Source organism: Rhipicephalus microplus, chromosome 4, assembly GCF_043290135.1.
Source record: "Rhipicephalus microplus isolate Deutch F79 chromosome 4, USDA_Rmic, whole genome shotgun sequence".
Lineage (NCBI taxonomy): Eukaryota > Metazoa > Arthropoda > Arachnida > Ixodida > Ixodidae > Rhipicephalus > Rhipicephalus microplus.
Genome location: NC_134703.1, coordinates 40,299,952 through 40,319,246, shown reverse-complemented (window position 1 = coordinate 40,319,246; position 19,295 = coordinate 40,299,952). Strand labels below are relative to the sequence as shown.

The window sequence follows — 19,295 nt, the reverse complement described above, 5'->3', positions numbered from 1 at the left end:
ATATTCAGCAATTTACTATCAAGCAGTGCGTATAACAATCCGTGGACTTACGAATCACCTACTTTGTACTTGTGCGCACTAAGAAAAACGGAACCTATATTGCTTAAAAAACTTACAGTAGCAGAAAGGAGAAAACTCGGCTTTCAGTTCTTTTCATCTTGCTTTGGAAGCTAAAAGTTGCATCTCAAACAATCCTACAGTTCAAATTGGGCTACGTGGTGGTACCATTCTAAAGAAAAAAAAAAAACTGAAGAATAAAGTTCAAGCCAAGTTTTCGAAAGAGATCCTTAAGAAGTATCTCCCTTTGAGATAAACTCGACGACTTCCTCAGAAGGAATCTTCAAAATATTCAATCTTATTAGAGAAATAGCGCTAGGGGATTGCGCAATAGACATCGGCTTGTAAGCGCATGTTGAAGTGCATGGAGTGGATTGGCAACGGTGTTTCGCAGAGCTAGACAATTTGTACTGAGAGACGAGATACTGTTCTTTGAACGTGCCGGTTGTCGACATAGCGAATGTAATACTGCCTTTTTTTTTCTTCCCCACCCTACTTGGATTCCGTGTGTTTGAATCAATCTTTTTAAGCTTTTATTAAGTGGTGTGTCCTATATAGTGACGGCTTTAGAAGCGAAATTAATTAACAGGAGCGAAAATAATTATCGCATGGTGCAGATTATTACATGTAGCGGATCGAACAGGCAGGAGACACCAGGGATAGTGTGATTGCCTGCCCACCTTCTTGAAATACGAGCCCCAATTTCTGTGCTGATGGTGGAGAACTGAAAATGAAAGAACGCGTCTACATTAAGGACACCAGGAACGAATATCACAGCGCTGATTGCCAGCTAAAAGTTTATTAACGGAAACCGGCCTCTAATACAATCCCACAATAGACAAGAAGTCAGCGTGCTTTTTGTAATATTTCTAGCTTTGTGATCCTTCATGCTGCAGCAGCGTTCTTTCACCCTCGGTTCTAAACGTGAGCCTTCTTAAAATTCCTGTAGAAATGTCGAGACGACTTAGTGAAGCAAACCAGTGAACGCAACTCGTCATTATTTGAACTCGCAAATATCACAGAAATAGACATCATTTCTAAAAAAGCGTGTAAATGAATTTTCGCCAGATTACTCAGTGGCTTGTTTATATAGGCTTTAAAGCGTGATGGGTTGACGTTGTATAGAGTGAGGTATACAGTTACAAGTTATGCACGCAACACATGGAAAGTCACATTTTCGCTCATATGTGAAATTGAATGATTTATCAATTTTCGTAACGGATACAAATCCTCTAGCACATGATGTCTCTCATAAGCGCTGTTTTTTTTTTGAAGACGAAGACGAAGTTTTTCCTGAGTGGAACGCTGGTTTCAGTCTCTGTAATTTTTTCTAGTTTTATTCGGTGCTTGTGGAAGCCGCCGCTCTTCTGCCTGCGGAAATGGACGTAGAATCACCAGGGCCTCCACCCATACGTTCCGCGTCGTCTGTGGCCACTCTAAGAAAGCGCTCCGGCCACCCAAGTGACGTCGACAGTGAGGACACGCTCATGTACTCCACGGCCAGTGATGAGAGCTCCGATGAAAGTGACTCTGTGCCCGTGGCAAGACACAAGGCGAAGAGGAGGCTGCTTACGACATCTCCTTCCCAAAGTAAGGCCACCACGAATATTCAAGAGCCACACTATTTTGTTTGTCCCGCTGAATGCCGCTGACAGCATGAACCGACTTAATCGCCAGGTCACGTCTATGTCACTTGAGGCGCTCGTTCCGGGACAAATAACAAACGTGAGAATCAATGGCCGCAAGAACGTTCTGGCGATAGACGTTACGCAACGTACTGTTCTCGACGTATTGACCAAGGTGAATGTGCTCGGGAACATCAACGTACGTTCTTTCATACGAGATGGCAAGGACTCTAAGGCAGGCGTTATCTACGACGTCGACACCTCTATCAGCGATATTGATTTCTCACTCTAATCAAACCAGTGACTGAAGCTACTATAATCTTGCAATCCCGCCGTCTCGGGAACTCACGATGCGTGAAACTAGTTTTCAAGGGTGACAGCCTCCCAACTCAAGTAAGAGTTGGTCATTTTCGACACACAGTACGGCCGTTCGTGCCGAAACCTCTTCAGTGGTGGAAGTGCTGTAAAATAGGACACGTGAGTGCTGTTTGCACAAGTTCTGCTGTGTGCTCCCGATGCTCGGAGTCGCACAACACGGAAGCCTGTCAGGCAGAACATCGCAAATGCGGCAATTGCCAAGGTCCTCAGGAGGCGTCATCAAAGAAGTGCCCAAATGTGAAGAAGGAGATGCAAGTGCTGAGGCAGTTGGCCAGAGACGGTTCCACCCACAGGGAGGCTGCTGCCAAAGTGCGACGTCGGCGTTCGCGTCATAGGAAAACTCCTAGGACATCCTCGGCCAAGGCCAGGGATACACCGCTACACCATATCACGCACTCACTACCACAAGCATCAACAATTGCCAACAACAAGGATCCTCAGAAAGACGCAAGAAACATTGACCCTGATGCGTGGCCAGCACTGCCGTAAGTGACACCGCCAGTAGAGCCGCAGCATCGCCCGCTGAAAACTACTTCAGAGCGAGTAAGTCATGAAAGTCAAGATAACGAAATAATAGACGTGATTAAGACCCTCATGAAGACAATTCGAGTACTCCTGAATAATATTCAGACTCCGGCTGCCCACAGTGCTCTTCAAATATTGGACGCTTTGAATCCGGTGCTATCAAATCTACAGAAGCACCATGGCTCTTTCCCTGCAGCCCTTCCGTAAACAAGTGAAAGAGGCATCAATTTTCAAATGGAATGCCCGAGGTCTTAAACCCCGCATTTCGGATTTTCGACCATATGTTTTCAAGAATCAGTTTCCAATTATCGTAATTTGTGAACCACGTCTTCACAATGCTATAAGACTTTCTAAATACGAGGCTTTCAGATCTGCAACCCGTAACGAAACCAGTAAGGTCATTGTTTACATCAGGTGCGAACTCACATATATTGAGCATCCAGTAACACCGGACGACAGCAACCAATACGTGTGCCTGACAGTTAAGCGTAAGAACGTGAACTTCACGCTAGTGGCAGTATATATTTCGCCTTCAGGCCGCTTCGACCCAGCAAGATTAAGCGCCATTATATCAGCGACACCTGGGCCATGGATTATTACCGGTGATTTTAACGCTCATCACCCCCTGTGGGGAAGCCAGAAGATGGACCGTCGGGGAAGAGATGTGTCCTCCTTTGCATCTGACCACCAACTACATTGTTTAAATGACGGCGCTTCCACGTTTTTACGGGGTCTGACATATAGTAGCTGTCTCGACCTAACCTTTGTGTCGAGTAGCCTGAACACCAAGGTGCAGTGGTTTGCGGACAATGAAACGCATGGCAGTGATCACATCCCCACCTATATAAAAATCAAGGGGCTAAGCAAGTCGCAAATCGTGCCCACTTCCCGGATAGACTGGTCAAAGTACAGATCATCCACAGAGAAGCAATGCGAGAGAAACCAAGAAGGCTCTCTTGAAAGCCTAGAAGGTATAATGAAGGCCGCTATTCAAGAGGCAACGTTTAATTGTGGACTTTTGCCAGATTTTTGCAAATATGAGGTGGAGTTGGAGCGACTTCGCGCAATCCGTCGTCGCGCCGAACGACGTTATAGGCGCACGAAATCCATCTACGACTTGAGGGAAGCGAGACGTCTACAAAAGAAGATTCAACGTCGAATCAATGCACTACAGTCGCTACGATGGAAGTCACTATGCGAGTCGCTCGATCCCCACAAACCTCTTTCGCAAATATGGAGAATAATCTGCGGCCTACGAACATTGCCACAACAGCATCGTCCGTTCAAATGCCTTGCTCTCCACCAAGGCCGGCGTGAAATTGATGTAGAGGAAGACTTCTGTGCCAGGGTTGCAAACAAGGGGTCCGGGATCAACATGAGTAACTTACGAAACGCGCCGGTGTCCAGAGACACTCGGATGGACAATATGTTTTCTCTAGAGGCGCTTCAGGCAGCATTGGCAGCATGCAAGCGCTCGTCATCGCCTGGACCCGATGGAGTCACTTACATGGCCCTTGCTAACCTAGGACGAACAGCTCGGCGTGCCCTTCTAGCTGTATGCAATGACTCGTGGAGCAACGGTTTGGTTCCTCCTTCGTGGAAGTGCAGCCGCCTTGTGCCCCTGTTCAAACCAGGCAAATCGCCTCCGGACATGGCCTCTTATCGCCCCATCACGGTTGCCAGCTGTTTTGGAAAGGTGATGGAGAGAATGGTGCTGACTCGCCTGGAGTGGTACTTGGAACATAACAATATATACCCCGATGCTTTGACCGGCTTTCGACGTGGACGGTCTTTCATAGACAATGTTGTTGAACTTGTCACGTCTGTACAACAGCAGAAAAGCCTAAAGAGATTATCAGCGGCACTTTTCTTGGATATTAAGGCTGCATACGACAATGTACTACATGAAACCATCCTGGACGCCTTGGGCAGCATTGGATTGGGAGGCCGCGTTTACCAATGGATCTACAGCTGTTTGAAGGACAGAACCTTCTTCGTTCAGACAGAAGATGGCGCAACAAGGCAACATCATACTTATCGCGGCGTACCTCAAGGTGGGGTCCTAAGCCCCATACTTTTCAACCTTGCGCTCATCGGCCTCATTGACGTCCTGCCACACTCCGTACATCTGTCGATATACGCGGACGACATCTGCATCTGGACATCAGGGGTCACGCGTCTACACGTACGAGCCAGGCTTCAGACAGCGGCTACACTGACGTCAAACTACCTTCAAGAACGAGGACTGGAGCTGTCATATGAGAAATGCTCACTGGTTGCGTTTACGCGCAAGACAATGACGCCATCCCGCATCAGAATTAATGGACACACAATCAGCTATCAAAAGACTCACCGTTTCCTGGGAGTAATAATAGATCGTGATTTGTCTTGGAGCCCTCATATCGCTTACATGAAAAAGAAACTGACCATGATCACCCACGTCCTAAGGTTTCTTGCGGGAAAATCATGGGGTGCATCGGTACGAGCCATACTTCAACTCTATGCTGCACTTTTTCTTGGCTTCATGTGCTACAGCCTACCTGTGCTTGGCAAGGCCCGCATAACAAACGTACACGTCCTCCAGTCATTACAAGCTCAAGCACTGAGAATATGCCTCAGGCTGCCGAGATGCGCATCCTCAGCAGCGACTGTCGCAATCGCTCATGAACACCTTATCACAACCTACATTTGTGTCGATGCTTTAAGAACGCACATAAGACATGCCACCCGGATTCAATCGCATCACCTCGCCTCCCTTCCAACTTCCAGGCCATGCTCTGCGTTCTGCTTTATTATTGCCCCACATTGCACGGTGATTCCCACGAGCCTCGCGCACGCAGCAAGACCGTCGATACCATTGTGGTGTCTACATCCACTGGAAGCCCGGATAACCATCCCCGGAATGCAAAAGAAGAAAAATTTGTCAAATTTGGCCCTAAAACAAACAGCATTACTGTTTCTGCATGAGAAACACAGTGGACGCCTTCACATTTACATGGATGGGTCGGTCGCTTCAACAAGTTCAACAGGCGCAGTGGTAATTCCGGAGAAATTCATCACGATAAAGTTCAGGACCTCGCATCTGACATCATCCACGGGGGCAGAACTCGCCGCCATTCGTGCCGCTCTGGAGCTCCTAGTTGAAGAACCGCAACAGACATGGTCAATATTCTCCGACTCCAAAGCAGCTCTCCAGGGCATTGCCTCGCCATATCTTCATGGACCAAACGAACAGCTAATTACTGAAATACGACTGCTTCATCACCGGGCTATAGAGAAACAACATGGCATAGCGTATCAATGGATACCAGGCCACTGCACCATTGATGGAAACGACCGTGCAGATGAAGCAGCCCGAACTGCTCATGATGATGTCCCTTGTGTAGCTATACCATTATCAAGAACGGATGCCGCTGCAAGGCTTCGATCACTTGCACGAGAACTGACACTAGCTCAGTGGAATTCACCGGCATTCACCAACGTCCGCCTTCATAATTTGGACCCACACTTACAGCTCCGTCTTCCTTCAGGAATAACCAGAGCAGAGGAGACACTTTTGTGCCGTCTGTGGATTGGGGTGGCCTTTACGAATGCTTATTCGTTTCGAATCGGAATGGCCAGAAGCCCGACATGCGACAACTGTGGCTGCGTAGAGACTTTCTCCCATCTTCTCTGCGAGTGTCCCCGCTTCAGCGTGCAAAGAAAAAGACTGTCGAAAGCTTTAGATAGAATAGACAATCGCCAATTGTCGGAAGAAAGGGTATTAGGACACTGGCCGAGACCGTCCTCTGCACGCAAGGCATTGAGAGCGTTGTTGCGCTTTCTGCGGGCAAGTGGTCTTAGAGACAGACTGTAAACAGCGTCGTGGATCGTCTGATGACCTTCTCTCCCTTTTTTTTTACAACGTCTCTTTTCTCTCATCTTTTATCCCCCTTACCCCCTTCCCCAGTACAGGGTAGCCAGCCGGTCTGAGAACTGGCTAACCTCCCTGTCCTTCCTCATTTATTCCTCCTCCTCCTAGATAACAAATCCATTGCTTGAAGAAACGACCGGTACCTCTTTCATTTCACACGACGCAATTAGGGACTACGTTGATGTCGCGCGTTCAGGTAATGTGAAAGCTCTATGCGCGGACCTTATTGTTACCAGCAGTGAACACATGTTCGAGAGAAGTGGAAGGTTACAGTTAATAAGCAGCGCAACCTTGCAAAAGAAAACGAATCTTGTTCTTTCTCTACGGCGAATGCATCAGCTTGTGTGTGTGTGTGTGTGTGTGTGTGTGTGTGTGTGTGTGTGTGTGTGTGTGTGTGTGTGTGTGTGTGTGTCCTTCAACATGCGCTATCGTAAAAGGGCCTATATAGGCGTTGCCTCAAAGCAGAAGTGCCCCGCATATATCTTTTTTTTTTCTTGCTATACACGGACAAAGCATAGTCTGAAACAGCTTTGTGACTCGTTTATAATAGCGCTGTGTTTAGTTACACAGGACACGCTCTGCGATGTCGTCCTGAATTTCCAGATGGCTATCGCACGCAGGGCGCGCGCCTACTGTACATTCGCGAGGCTTTTGCCTTTCATTCCTCTGTTACTGTTCCGTGGAAGCTTCGCTGATGTTTGCCAGTTAGGTGGGCGACGTATGAGACCTCGAGGCACCTCCACTGTTGGCGTTAAGTGATCCGAGAGTAGTCATGCACTCTCTTTAGCATTACGGTCACGCCTGACCATATATCCGCGACCCTGCTGCATACGTGTGGTTGCAGCGATTGCTCCAGAACTGAAATCACTGCAGTTATTCACTCGCAGAATAACTTAGCTTAATCGGTCGGTTTCGCACGAACAACGCAGTCGGCTGAGTGGAACGGCAAAGAGGACTCTTGGTTAATTTCGCTGATCCGGGGTTCATTAGCATACGTATAAACCTAAGGTCGGCCGGTTAGAATTCGGTGGACGAGTTTAAATCGTCATTAACGCGTTAATTCGTCACGCCAAGATGGGAAAAAATATGGCTGCATATTGGCGGCCGTAAAACGCAGTGCTCCGTACAGCCTTCTGAATGTGAAATGCCGGACGAGTTTGCAGTAGCCCGCATGCGTGCGCGTACAGGAGGAAGAAGGTGGGCAGTGTGATGGAGGTGACTCTCCCTAATATTTCGTGTCGCATCGGGTACTAATCGAAAAGGTCTCTGCAGGAATGCGGTTTCGGAAAAGGGGAGGGGGGAAGCAATTCGTACAGCTAGGCGCCCCCTCCCCCTCAATAGAGAGTTCTGCGCACGACTTGGTATAGCACATGAAACCTTCGCGCCGTCCGATACCCTATAGTGGCACATGCTTTCGGGACATCCGGGAGCTTTCTACCAATATTGAAACGGCCAGGACACGATGCGAACTGCAAAATGAAGCGCGCAATAACCTCTAAAAATCAGCCGCACGTCTATTGTGGGTATGAAGTGACTTTTGATAATGATAATAACAATAATATGTGAACTTTTTATACCTGCCGAAACCACGATGTGATTATGGGTCACCCCATCATGGAGGGCTCCGGATATTTCGCCCCTTTGATGACCTTTAACGTGACCTGGCATTGCGCAGTACACGTGCCGCTGACGTATCACGTCCATCTAAATGCGACCGCTACGGCCGTAATCGAACCCGTTACCTGCGGACCAGCAGCAAGGCATCGTAACCACCGCACAACCGCGGCTAACTTCCTATTATGATAGCGGCACTACTGAGTGGATGAGGATAATGAAATGTTACGTCTATTATAATAATCTCGACGCTTTGTCTGCTGCGATATAAAGGTGTGAAGAATGCTCACTTCATTTTGTCAACGAGCTCGAAAAAGGACGGGCCCTCCTATTGCGCACGTGCAACCCCGGGAAAACGGCGCGGGCAGTGCTGTTCCTGTTCTCGTGCATAACGTGACGGGATCGGTGTTACAAGCACGCGCACGTGAACCGGTCCGGCACAGGTCGACGGGGCGGTCTTTTGAATGTGCGTTCGTGTGTATGCACGTACATGCTTGACATGTACGGAAGGGCGTCTTTATCCCGCCTATACGGGTTCTGTTTTCCTGCTTCCTCCATACATGTATCCGCTGCGTTCGCTACTTTCAGCTGTTCAAATATTGCCCGGCGGCATACCGCGCAGGCAAAAGGATGCTTCGATGCATCAGACGGGGTGACAGGAATAGCCGTAATAGCACCTCGGCGGTGCTATTACAGCTATTTCTGCGAGGAACGCGATTGCGTCGACAAAACGAAAAACTTCGCAGTCAGACAGGCGCAGCGCTGCAGTTTCTGCGTCTTGAGCGGTAACTGGAGGCTTTTCTGAGTGCCATTCACGAATAGCCCGTGCATTATCGTGCCTCTTTTGACAGTTGACAGCTTCTTTAAAAGTGTTTGCGCGTCACTAAGCGTACAAGCAGGAAAGTAATTGTTAGCTACTGCTTCTTCTTTCGCTTCACTGGCCACAAAGGGCATAGTGGTCACGTGTGCGCACATTTGAACCTATAGCTTTTGATAACTAAGCGCAAATATAACGGACTTAAAGAGTGATGTGAATGTTCAAAGCCAAGTTGGTAATCACGTTTTTAATGCCGTTTGCCATGACGGTAGTTTCTATTCAGATTCAGATAGTTGTGCTTTCCTATATTAAGTGAAACCGCTGAAGTGTCTATGCTCCGATACGCAAAGTGTGGAATTTTCCAATGGTCACCCAAGTAGTTTATATTAAATCGTCGTGTGTCATATCCCGTTTATTAGGAAAGACTGTGCCCATTGAGCGTTGGCTATAAAACTTCGCGTGATCTCTAAAATATTTTCGTTTGAAGTTTTTTTAAATACAAATTGGTTCTGCGTGTGTCGGTGGTCGTCATTAAACGTGCGTTTGAGTTCTCGATTAATTAGTGTGGAGCCAACATCTTGTGTTGCTTTTCAGTATCCGCTTGAAGTTATCTCTGTCATTTTCTCTTTCAAAGTTGGCTGATATTTCGCAACAGTGTTTTGGGATTGTTAGCATCGAAATAGTCGATGTCGCTTTGTGGTTCGTGATAACAGGGAAGAGGGATTCAAAAATCAGGAGCAACACATGTATATTCGTCACCTGGGCCATCTAGGACAGCTTTCACGGAAGAATATTGATCATATCTCGCGGTTTAGCCCCAAAACCGCAATATGATGATTGTGCGAGACGCCGTAGTGGATGGCTCTGGCAGTTCCGACCATCTAGTGTTCTTTAGCCTGCGCTGACATCGCTCACCGCACGGGCCCATAGCGTTTCGCCTTCACCGAAACGCGACCACCGTGGTCAGGGATCGAACCAATGACCTTTTTTTCAGAATCGGAGCACCATAACCGCTTCTCCACCGCGGCAGACTTCACGGAATAAGTAAAAAGCGACACAAGCGTGCGTAACCTAAGAACTAACCTTTGAAACTGTGGTCACAGCCATAGCCACCATCGGCATGTAATATTCGACAGAGAGCAGAAGATCCATTTATCTTCATTTCGCACCCGAGCGGCTAATACAATTGGATTTCCATACAATGCTCTTGCCACTGTTTACAGAAAGGAACGAAGGTGTTGCAACTGCAATGTTACATGTCTTCTTATTGCTGGTACACTGTCATCAAATAATGTATTACTTCAGATAATTGCTTACGCGTACGATCACACAGCGCGACTAAGCAATCTTGCTCTGCGCGGGAGGGCCACAAAGGGGCGTTCTGGTTTTCACCGATCATACAATGCTCTGTACCAGCGTCCAGCCCGAGGCCTTCATTTGAATATATTTGATGTTGCCTTGTGGGAAAACGACACTTCATTTAGTTACATATAACATGTATACTCTCGAGCCCTAAGGACGGTATCACTTGGCGAGAAATATACAAGAAAACACCGTTCAACCGGTACTGCGCCACATGCCTTATAATAATTGTTCGGAGAGAGTGCTTTCTCGTTGTTGGCCCGGCCAGCGTGTTTAATGGTTACCCGCTCAGAAGACGAAAGGAGAGCTGACAGCTCTTACAAAGCAATTCGATTCGGAGCACTTTCTTATTTTCATAGTGATCTACCTCTAACAACACTGACATGGGCGTTTGTGTGTGAAGAGAATAATGCGTGGGTGGGTTGGATAAGGGTGTGGGCGTGCGCAGGGGTGGGGCGAAGGTTTATCGCAGTGCCCCCCCCCCCTATTACGTCAACGTATAGGGCTGACTTTGCGCTCCCTTGTGCTTCCACACCCCATCCTCGGTGCGCGCGCGTATGCGTATGGGCCTGTAGAAGAGGATTGTATCTTGGTGCACGGGGACATAGCGAGAGTGTTAAATAGACGGCCTACAACTACTTTTGCCGAAACGAGCCGCCGAACCTCCTGTTTACATGTTGATCGCACGTGCGTGTTTTTTCTTAAACTACGTGTGCATGTGTATCTTGCTTATTAGGAAGGGAAATACTCTTCACCGCCTTTACAAAAAGGGATTACCTCAGCCTCGTTGAGAAAGAACGAAAACTGTAACGAGATTCGACATGCCCAATTTCATCAACTGAGGGGATCGTCTTGCGCGAGACATACTAACGCGACTGTCTTTTCCCGTTAATATGCTTTAAAACGCTTTAATTGGGAGATAAACTGAACTTGCAATCGATATTCCCAACTGGACCAGGATCTATTCTCACCTCTGTCTCCACGTCGTTCCGATGGAAGAGCCCAGCTCCAGCGGCGTCTTCGTTCCAGGGGCAGCTGTCCGCTGCTTCTCGACACCGCGTGGTGGTCGCAGCCACCGCTTAGCGCCGCACTCATCAGCTGGCGGCGGTGCGGCGGCAAGACTTGGCGCTTGCCGGCATCCCGACGGCACGGTCTCATCGGCCACCGACGATCTCGTCCCATATTCCGTCGCCGGGACCGGCAGCTACGTGCACCGGGCAGCAAGCTGCCCTGCAAACACTCGACTTCACCGTTCCAGCGGCTGCAGCCCCTCACCACGGTGGTGGTGGTGGTCACTGCGGCGACGGCACATCTCGTATCCACGAGCGCTGTACCATCCCCGCTCAGAGCACGCTACTACACTACTCTTCTAAACGCGGCGGGCGTCCGCCGCTGCTTTGCTCCCAGGCGCCGCGGTAATCATTTCTCTTTTTCTCCCCCCTCGCCGCAGGGCAGTTTCACTGAGCAAGAGAGGGAAAGGACGAGAAAGAAATAAGGGCCGACCTGCGAGCAGAGAAACTTTTTTTATGTTTGTTTCCTACCCTGGAGCATCGACGGGTGACTTCTCCGGTTCGTCCAGCGCGCTTCTTCCTGGCGAGAGGAGGAGATCCGCGTCCGTTCCTGCGCGTAAGTGTGTGTGTGTGTGTGCCTGCATGTAAATCGCCACTCTGGTGGACCCGACCTGGCAGGCTATACTTACTACTCCTGGTGTTCTACGGAACCGAGAAAGAAGGAAGTGCGTGCCCTAGAGACGCAGCAGTGACGTTGCTATCATCCAAGGACCGTTGTCCTTGGTGCGCGATTCCATTCCGAATGGGGAGGAGGACGACAGTCCTGGTATAAGCCGGAACGAATGCGCCGTGCTCTCGTTCGGGCCCTGGCCGATAAATGCGAGGGGAAAGTGCATCAGAGAGGCGGCAATATACGCTGTTTGAATGGTTAAGGCTGCCAGAGAAAGTGAAGCTGCGTGTAAAGTGCCTGGGACGCTTCTGCAATATTAACTATGCCTCAGTTTGCGCGTGATACATGCTCACTGTGGCTGAATATGGGGCGGTCAGTGAATTGCTGAGCAAGATGTTTGCTGTGCTGGGCGGTTGTCGATGGATGGCGGTCTACACACTCACAGCACGCCGAGCTCTGCATTTGGGCTTAGTGCCAAATCTAAGCAGCATGCTATCAAGTAAGTTGTTATAACGCATTTCAGGGTTCCGCGAGCATCAACAAATGATGGGTATTAAATTCTTACAGCTACGGCTTCATGTCACGCCGGTTTTGGATTCACCGCAGGTATAGACATTTTTGTCAAAAAAAAGTTAATCTTAGAGTACACAAAATGCAAAAAAAAGTGTTTCTCAGACCAAGTAAGAATAACTGAACACTAGATATTCACACAGTCGACCTGCGGTAAATTAGGCCGAGGGAATGGAGAACTGGAAAGGGAAACAAGCCGAGAGAGGGAGCGAGTTACATGTGGCGATGAAATTTTAAAGTTTGCTGGGATGAAACGTACCCAGCCTGTTCAAGATTGGTTAGTTTACATATCGTTGGGACATTTAAGCTTGCGTCCTGAGAGAGAGAGAGAGAGAAAATTTAATGCGGAAAGGCAGGGAGGTTAACCAGAAAACATATCCGGTTTGCTACCCTGCACTGGGGAAGGGGTAAGGGAAAAAAAAGGGGAAAGGGAGGAAGAGAAGCACAAACACACACACACACACTCGCACACAGTAGTGTCACAATCGTTCAACGAGGCGGGTCGCTCGCAGAAACTTCATCAGCGCCTTCGTTGCTTTCTGGCGTGAGGCTCGATCTTTCCGACATTCCAAGATTGACTGCTCAGAAAATGGCTGGTCGTCGAGGCGAGCAAACACTGCTGAGAGGGACTGTCGCTGAGAGCTGTACTGGGGGCACTGACATAAAATATGTTCAATTGTTTCGTCATTGTCGCAATGGTCGCATGTAGCGCTGTCTCTCATTCCGATGCGGCAGGCAAAAGCGTTCGTGAAAGACACCCCAAGCCACATACGGCAGAGAAGGGTCGTCTCGGATCGGGGTAGGCCAGATGGAATAGTAAGTCGTAGGCATGGGTCCAGGCGGTGAAGACGGGTGTGGAGAAAACCGGGCGTATTCCGCATAGACCTTGCGACATCCTGCGCAAGCGTATTAATCTTTGCTGCTGCGTCGCTTCTTGATAGTGGAATAGGTTCCATCACTCCATTTTCGTGAGCATTCTTAGCTGCATTGTCGGCATGTTCGTTACCGATGATGCCGCAATGGCCTGGTAACCACTGAAAAGATATGTCATGTCCTTCGTCTATTAGGTGATGGTACAGTTGTCGTATTTCGAGCGCCAATTGGTCTTGAGGTCCACGACGTAGAGCATTGTGTAGACATTGGAGAGCTGGTTTCGAATCAGTAAAAATGCTCCATTTTTGTGGTGTCTCTTGGTCAATCCTGCGGAGTGCGCTGCGGAGTGCCGCGAGCTCCACGGCTGTCGATGTCGTCTTGTGTGACGTTCTGAACTGGATGGTTTCGGCTCTTGCTGGGAAGATCACAGCTCCTGCAGATCCTCCAACAGTTGTCGAGCCATCCGTGTAAAGTTTGACATGATCTTTGTATTCTTCGTGTAGCATGAGTAGAATCATCTGCTTTAAAGCTGGCGCCGAGAGCTCCGCCTTCTTGCGAATCCCCGGCACTGTCAAGCGCAGTTTTGGTCGGTCCAAGCACCAAGGAGGTGTTAGTATCCGTTCCGGAGGCGTGTAGACTGTTGGAAGGCACTCACGGAAAGTCAATACTCTCTTACAGAAGGAGGCACTCGGTCGATCTTCTGGAAGCGAAGCTAGGTGGTGGGCAGGGGCGCGAGCAAGGTGTCTAATATGAGCTCTAAGCACCTCCAAAGTAATGTGCACTGTGGCCGGATGATCTTTGGCGATTGCGATGGTTTCCGCTGTTGATGTACAGCGTGGTAATCCAAGACAAACTCTGAGTGCCTGGCCCTGGGCGTTTTCTATTGTGCGTATACTGCTTTTGCAAGCGTTCGTCAGAACCGGCAAGCTATACCGCAGGTACCCCAGAAACAGCGTTTTGTACAAATGCAACATCGCGTGCACTGATGTGCCCCACGTTTTGCCTCCGAGGAACTTGAAAAGTTGTGCGATGGCCGTTAGGCGCTTCTTTAGAGTGGCCACATGGGGACTCCAGCAGAGATTTCGATCCATCGTGACCCCCAAAAACCTGTGGGTCCTGGCGTAGCAGACACTGTGTCCATCGATGGTGATGGGAAATGACGTCATTGCCTTCCGCGTGAACGCGACCAGCGCCGATTTCTCAGGAGAAATCTCGAGGCCTTGTTCTCTAAGGTACGCCGATATTGAATTCGCTGCTTTCTGGAGTCTCGCACGTACCTGAGGACGTGTTACACCTGATGTCCAGGCACAAATATCATCTGCATAGAGAGATATCTGCACGGAATCTGGTATGCGTTCAACGAGACCGATCAGAACCAGGTTGAACAGTGTGGGGCTCAATACACCACCTTGAGGAACACCACGGTGTGTATAATGTTCAGAAGTCGGCCCATCATCAGTTTGCATAAACAATGATCTCATATGTAGGTAGCATTGGATCCAGCGGTACACTCGCCCACCCAAACCAACTGACTCGAGGGCGTCAAGTATGGCTTCATGAGAAACATTGTCATATGCTCCTTTGACATCTAAAAATAGTGCGACAGATAACCGTCTGCTCATTTTCTGGTGTTGTACGTAGGTCACCAGGTCAATGACATTGTCAATGGAGCTCCGAAGACGACGAAAACCGGCCATGGCGTCTGGATATATTCTATGGCGTTCTAGGAACCACTCGAGTCTGGCAAGGATCATTCGCTCCATCAGCTTCCCTACGCAACTAGCCAGCGCTATTGGGCGGTATGATGTCAGCTCTAGAGGCGATTTTCCAGGTTTGAGAAGTGCAACCAACCGGCTTGTTTTCCACTCTCTGGGGACCGTTCCATCTCTCCAAGACTCATTGAATACTTCCAGCAAAGCACTTCGTGCTCGATCACCGAGATTGCATAATAGGCGGTATGATATGCAATCCGGCCCAGGCGATGACGATCGATTGCATGAAGCAAGAGCCATATTCAGTTCTTCCATTGAAAAAGGCAGGTCCAGGTGCGGGTCCAGTGAATGTGGCGTGTAATCAGCAGTAAGGGCTTCTGTGCAATTTGGCGGGCCCGCAATCTTCCTACAAAAGTCTTCCGCTACCTCGATATCCCTTCTATTTTGGAAAAGGGCCAAGGCTTTAAACGGAAAACGTTGTTGAGGAAATATGCGTAGGCCTCGCACGGTTCGCCATATTTGAGAAAGCGGTTTGCGAGGGTCTAGACTCGCGCAAAATTTCGCCCACCGTTGAAACTCCAGTTTGTCTATACGACGCTGGATCTTCTTTTGCATGCGCCTGGCCATCCGTAGATCTTGAATGGATTTTGTGCGTCGATATCTACGCTCCGCACGCCGACGAATCGCACGGAGTCGCTCTAACTCCATGTCCGTTTCTGAGGGCCTTGAAGAATATGCCAGCGTGCGCATCGCACTCTGCGCTGCTTGTTTGATCGCTTGCTCAATGCCAGAGGTTAAGCCTTTTTCACAAGCGTGTTCAATGTTGGTTGTGAATGCTGAAAGATCGATCCTCCGTACGGTTTTCGGCGGGTGGTCGCTAGCAAAGCCTTCGATGGTGAGATAACTGGGGATGTGATCGCTACCATGTGTCTCGATGTCTAAAAACCACTTAACGCTTGTGGCGAAGCGACGTGACACGAACGTCAAGTCCAAACAGCTGCTGTACGTTAATCCTCGCAGAAATGTAGGGCTCCCATCATTAAGTAGAGACAGTTCATGAGTCGATACAAATGAAGCCAGCCTCCGGCCCGTGGTATTGACTTTTGAACTTCCCCAGATTGGGTGGTGGGCGTTGAAGTCCCCTATAATTATCCACGGATCCGGGACGCTCGAAAGAATGTCATCCAGTCTTTGGCAATCAAAACGGGCTGAGGGAGATAAGTAGACACCTATTAATGTGAAGGTGAGGGTCTTCTGCTTCACAGTCAGGCAAATATATTGGTTCTCATCATGAGGCGACACAGGTTGAATGATGTAGGTAAGCTCCCGACGAATATACACAATGACCTTGCTGCTTTCGTTTCGGGTTTTGGACGGGATTGATTCGTAGCCGGATAGCCTGATCGGGTTTGATAATTTCGGTTCACATATTACGATGATTGGGAAACGGTTAGAAAACACGTACTGACGAAAATCGGAAATCCGTGATCTAAGTCCTCTTGCGTTCCACTGGATGACTGATGCTTCTCTGACGTCTTTGCGGAACGATTGTTGATCTCCTGCCATGACTCTACGCGAGGGAGGCGAGGACTGGGCTCAGCGCGTCCAACACCTGTAACCCGCTTCGAGCGGTTGGAGTTCCCAGGCTTCTTAGTATGTCTGCCATGACAGCGACGAGGGATCGTAACATCGGGATGATCTGTCGATCGACCCTTGACACATCCTCAACGGAAGTAGACTCGGTGGAAGGTGTAGGGCGGCGAGGCCTCGCAGGAGGCTCCTTTGCCGGCTGCGTACGCGGAAGCGTAGGCCACTCATCCGCAGCTGTGAGCTTCTCCACTTCATTTCGCTTCGTGTTTACTACTTCTCTCGTGCTCGGAGGAAATGGGTTATGCGCAACACTCTGTCCTACACGCCTCCGTCGGCGACTACGTCGCCGCCGTACCCTTTCAGCAGCCTCTCTGTGGGTTGAATTGTCCCTAACCATTTGTTTGATAATGGCGATTTCCTTCTTAATCCGAGGGCATTCCTTGGATGCAGCATCATGCGGACCATCACAGTTTCTGCACTTCAGACATGTTGCCCGACATGCGTCTGCAGTGTGCGGCTCAGCGCATCGGGGGCATACTGTGGTGTTTGTACATACACTCTTGATGTGACCAATTTTCATGCAGTTATGGCACTGGAGTGGTTTAGGGACAAATGGTCGAACAGGATGTCGGAAGTGTCCCACTTTGACATGCGACGGAATGGAATCTCCTTTGAACATTATCTTTACACATCGGGTGTTTCCGAGGCGAAGTACATTCGCGATGAGAACTCCTTCGTTCGCTGGTTTTATGAGAGTTGGGAGGTCCGAATTTGCTATGGCCAAATCAATGTCGTAGATTACTCCCGCCGTGCAGGCACCGTCCATTGGAATAACCGGTCGAACTTTGATGCCTCCCAAATCTGATACTCTGCGAAGCTTGTCTATGGCGCTGGCAGTCATTGTGTCCACAGCTAGAATATTCTTCCGCGTGTTCACCCGGATATCCTTAATGTCGTTTGGTGCTACCCCCTCAAAGTACATAGAGAGAGCTTGCCTGTTTACTGCTCGAAGGCTGATGGTGGAGTCCTCGGGCATGAAGAGGATGGTGTGCGGCCAGCATTCTCCTTTTGAATGAGACGTTAATGTCCCTGCTGGTGAAGACGACTTGATACTTCTTCTTTTGGCCTTCCTGCTTCTCACGGTCTCGAAGTCGTCATCCGACGAGTCGTCGCCAGTGGCCGAGTACAGTTCCGTGTCCTCGCTGGTGCTCGAACAGGTGCTTCGTTTCCGCGACGAGCTTGCCAAAGGTGGTCTATGGTCGGACAGAGCCGCAGAAGGCTTCACGTCCACAGCCATGATGCAGTGACTATCACCGTTGGCCTCACTGGTTCTGGGCCAGGCGCGCTGATTTACCGAGGAGCTCGCCATAGCAGACCTTTGGCTGGGCGGACCAGTGGATGACTCCGCGTCCGTCGCCTTGGGGCAGGGAGCAGCGTCTCCCGTAAAAAGCGAAAAACTTGATAACAATGCTCGGAGCCGAAAGCAGAAGCGTTCTATGAAGAGACACTTCGTCGTCGTCCTTGCGTCCTGAAGTCAACATAAACAAATTAGGCTTGGAGTGATGTTGATGATGATAACTGATACCCTAAAATTAATTTCTGGCGCATTTACGACTTACAGGAGTGGGGTGTTCCAGCTGCTTGCTCGGCACTGTCACATTACAGAGCAACATGTAAACAGCCACACAAGGGCAGCGTAAGGCCGGAAGGAGTTTCGTGCATACTTTATGCATATTTTTTCATGTTGAACCATTACGCTTGAACGTGCGCTGAGCGCTTCCTGCTACTGTCGCGTTCATTTCACTTCATCTGAGCCCGTACTGTTTTTTCGAGCATAGCGGCGTTACTTAGCTTGGTCAATTATCGCCCATGTATAGGCCTGCCACGTATGGTATGCTCTTTAGAGAGACCTCCACACCTTTACCCGATAAGTCAGAGATAAAGGAAGGATAAAGAAATGAATAGGTAAAGGACGCTTTTGCCAGTCCATAATTTAACTTTGTCAAACGTGCAAGGGCAGTTAGACGACCATGATGCCAGCAATTGGCAGAACGTGAATTTGTCCATGGCCACAACGGAAACGTATAGCGTCTCCCGGCACCACGATATGTACGGTTCTCGTTATATTGACGCCACATGTTTGTAATATCCATAACGTAACCTGGAATTGAGTGATAATAACGGTTACGCTATGTATTCAGCGATTACCGTAACTATTCGGCGCTTGTTAACGTTACTAGCATGAACGCATGAGCAAGAAGAGAAGCACGTGCAAACGGCAGTTAGAAGCGAGAAGATGGGTGAGATCGTTTCCGGATGAAAAAAGTGCCTCAAGTGATAAGTGACGGCTGCTGCTAAATGAGCTAAAAACACCAATGAATGTTGTTGCTTTGGTGGCGGAAGTGTGGTCCATTAGGATTGATGGCCACAAGAAACGCCTGAAGCTTGAAATGTGAGTGCCACTTATACTGCAGTGGCACGTCATGCCATGTTTTCAATCACCCATACAGGCAAGCTTCCATGATACAATAACGAGATCTCTATCAGGGACGTGTCACGTAGCGGCTGAGGTTGTTTTT

General features: G+C 49.1%; 1 protein-coding gene across 1 annotated transcript in view; it reads right to left on the bottom strand.

Annotated features, from left to right (window-relative positions):
• Positions 1 to 12,128, bottom strand: part of LOC142814237 (uncharacterized) — a 44,130-nt gene extending 32,002 nt beyond the window's left edge. The window contains exon 1 of the mRNA XM_075892601.1: positions 11,263 to 12,128. Coding sequence (XP_075748716.1) covers positions 11,263 to 11,473 — 211 coding nt within the window. The 5' untranslated portion in view covers positions 11,474 to 12,128. The remainder of the gene's footprint in view (positions 1 to 11,262) is intronic.
• Positions 12,129 to 19,295: the final 7,167 nt, after the last annotated feature.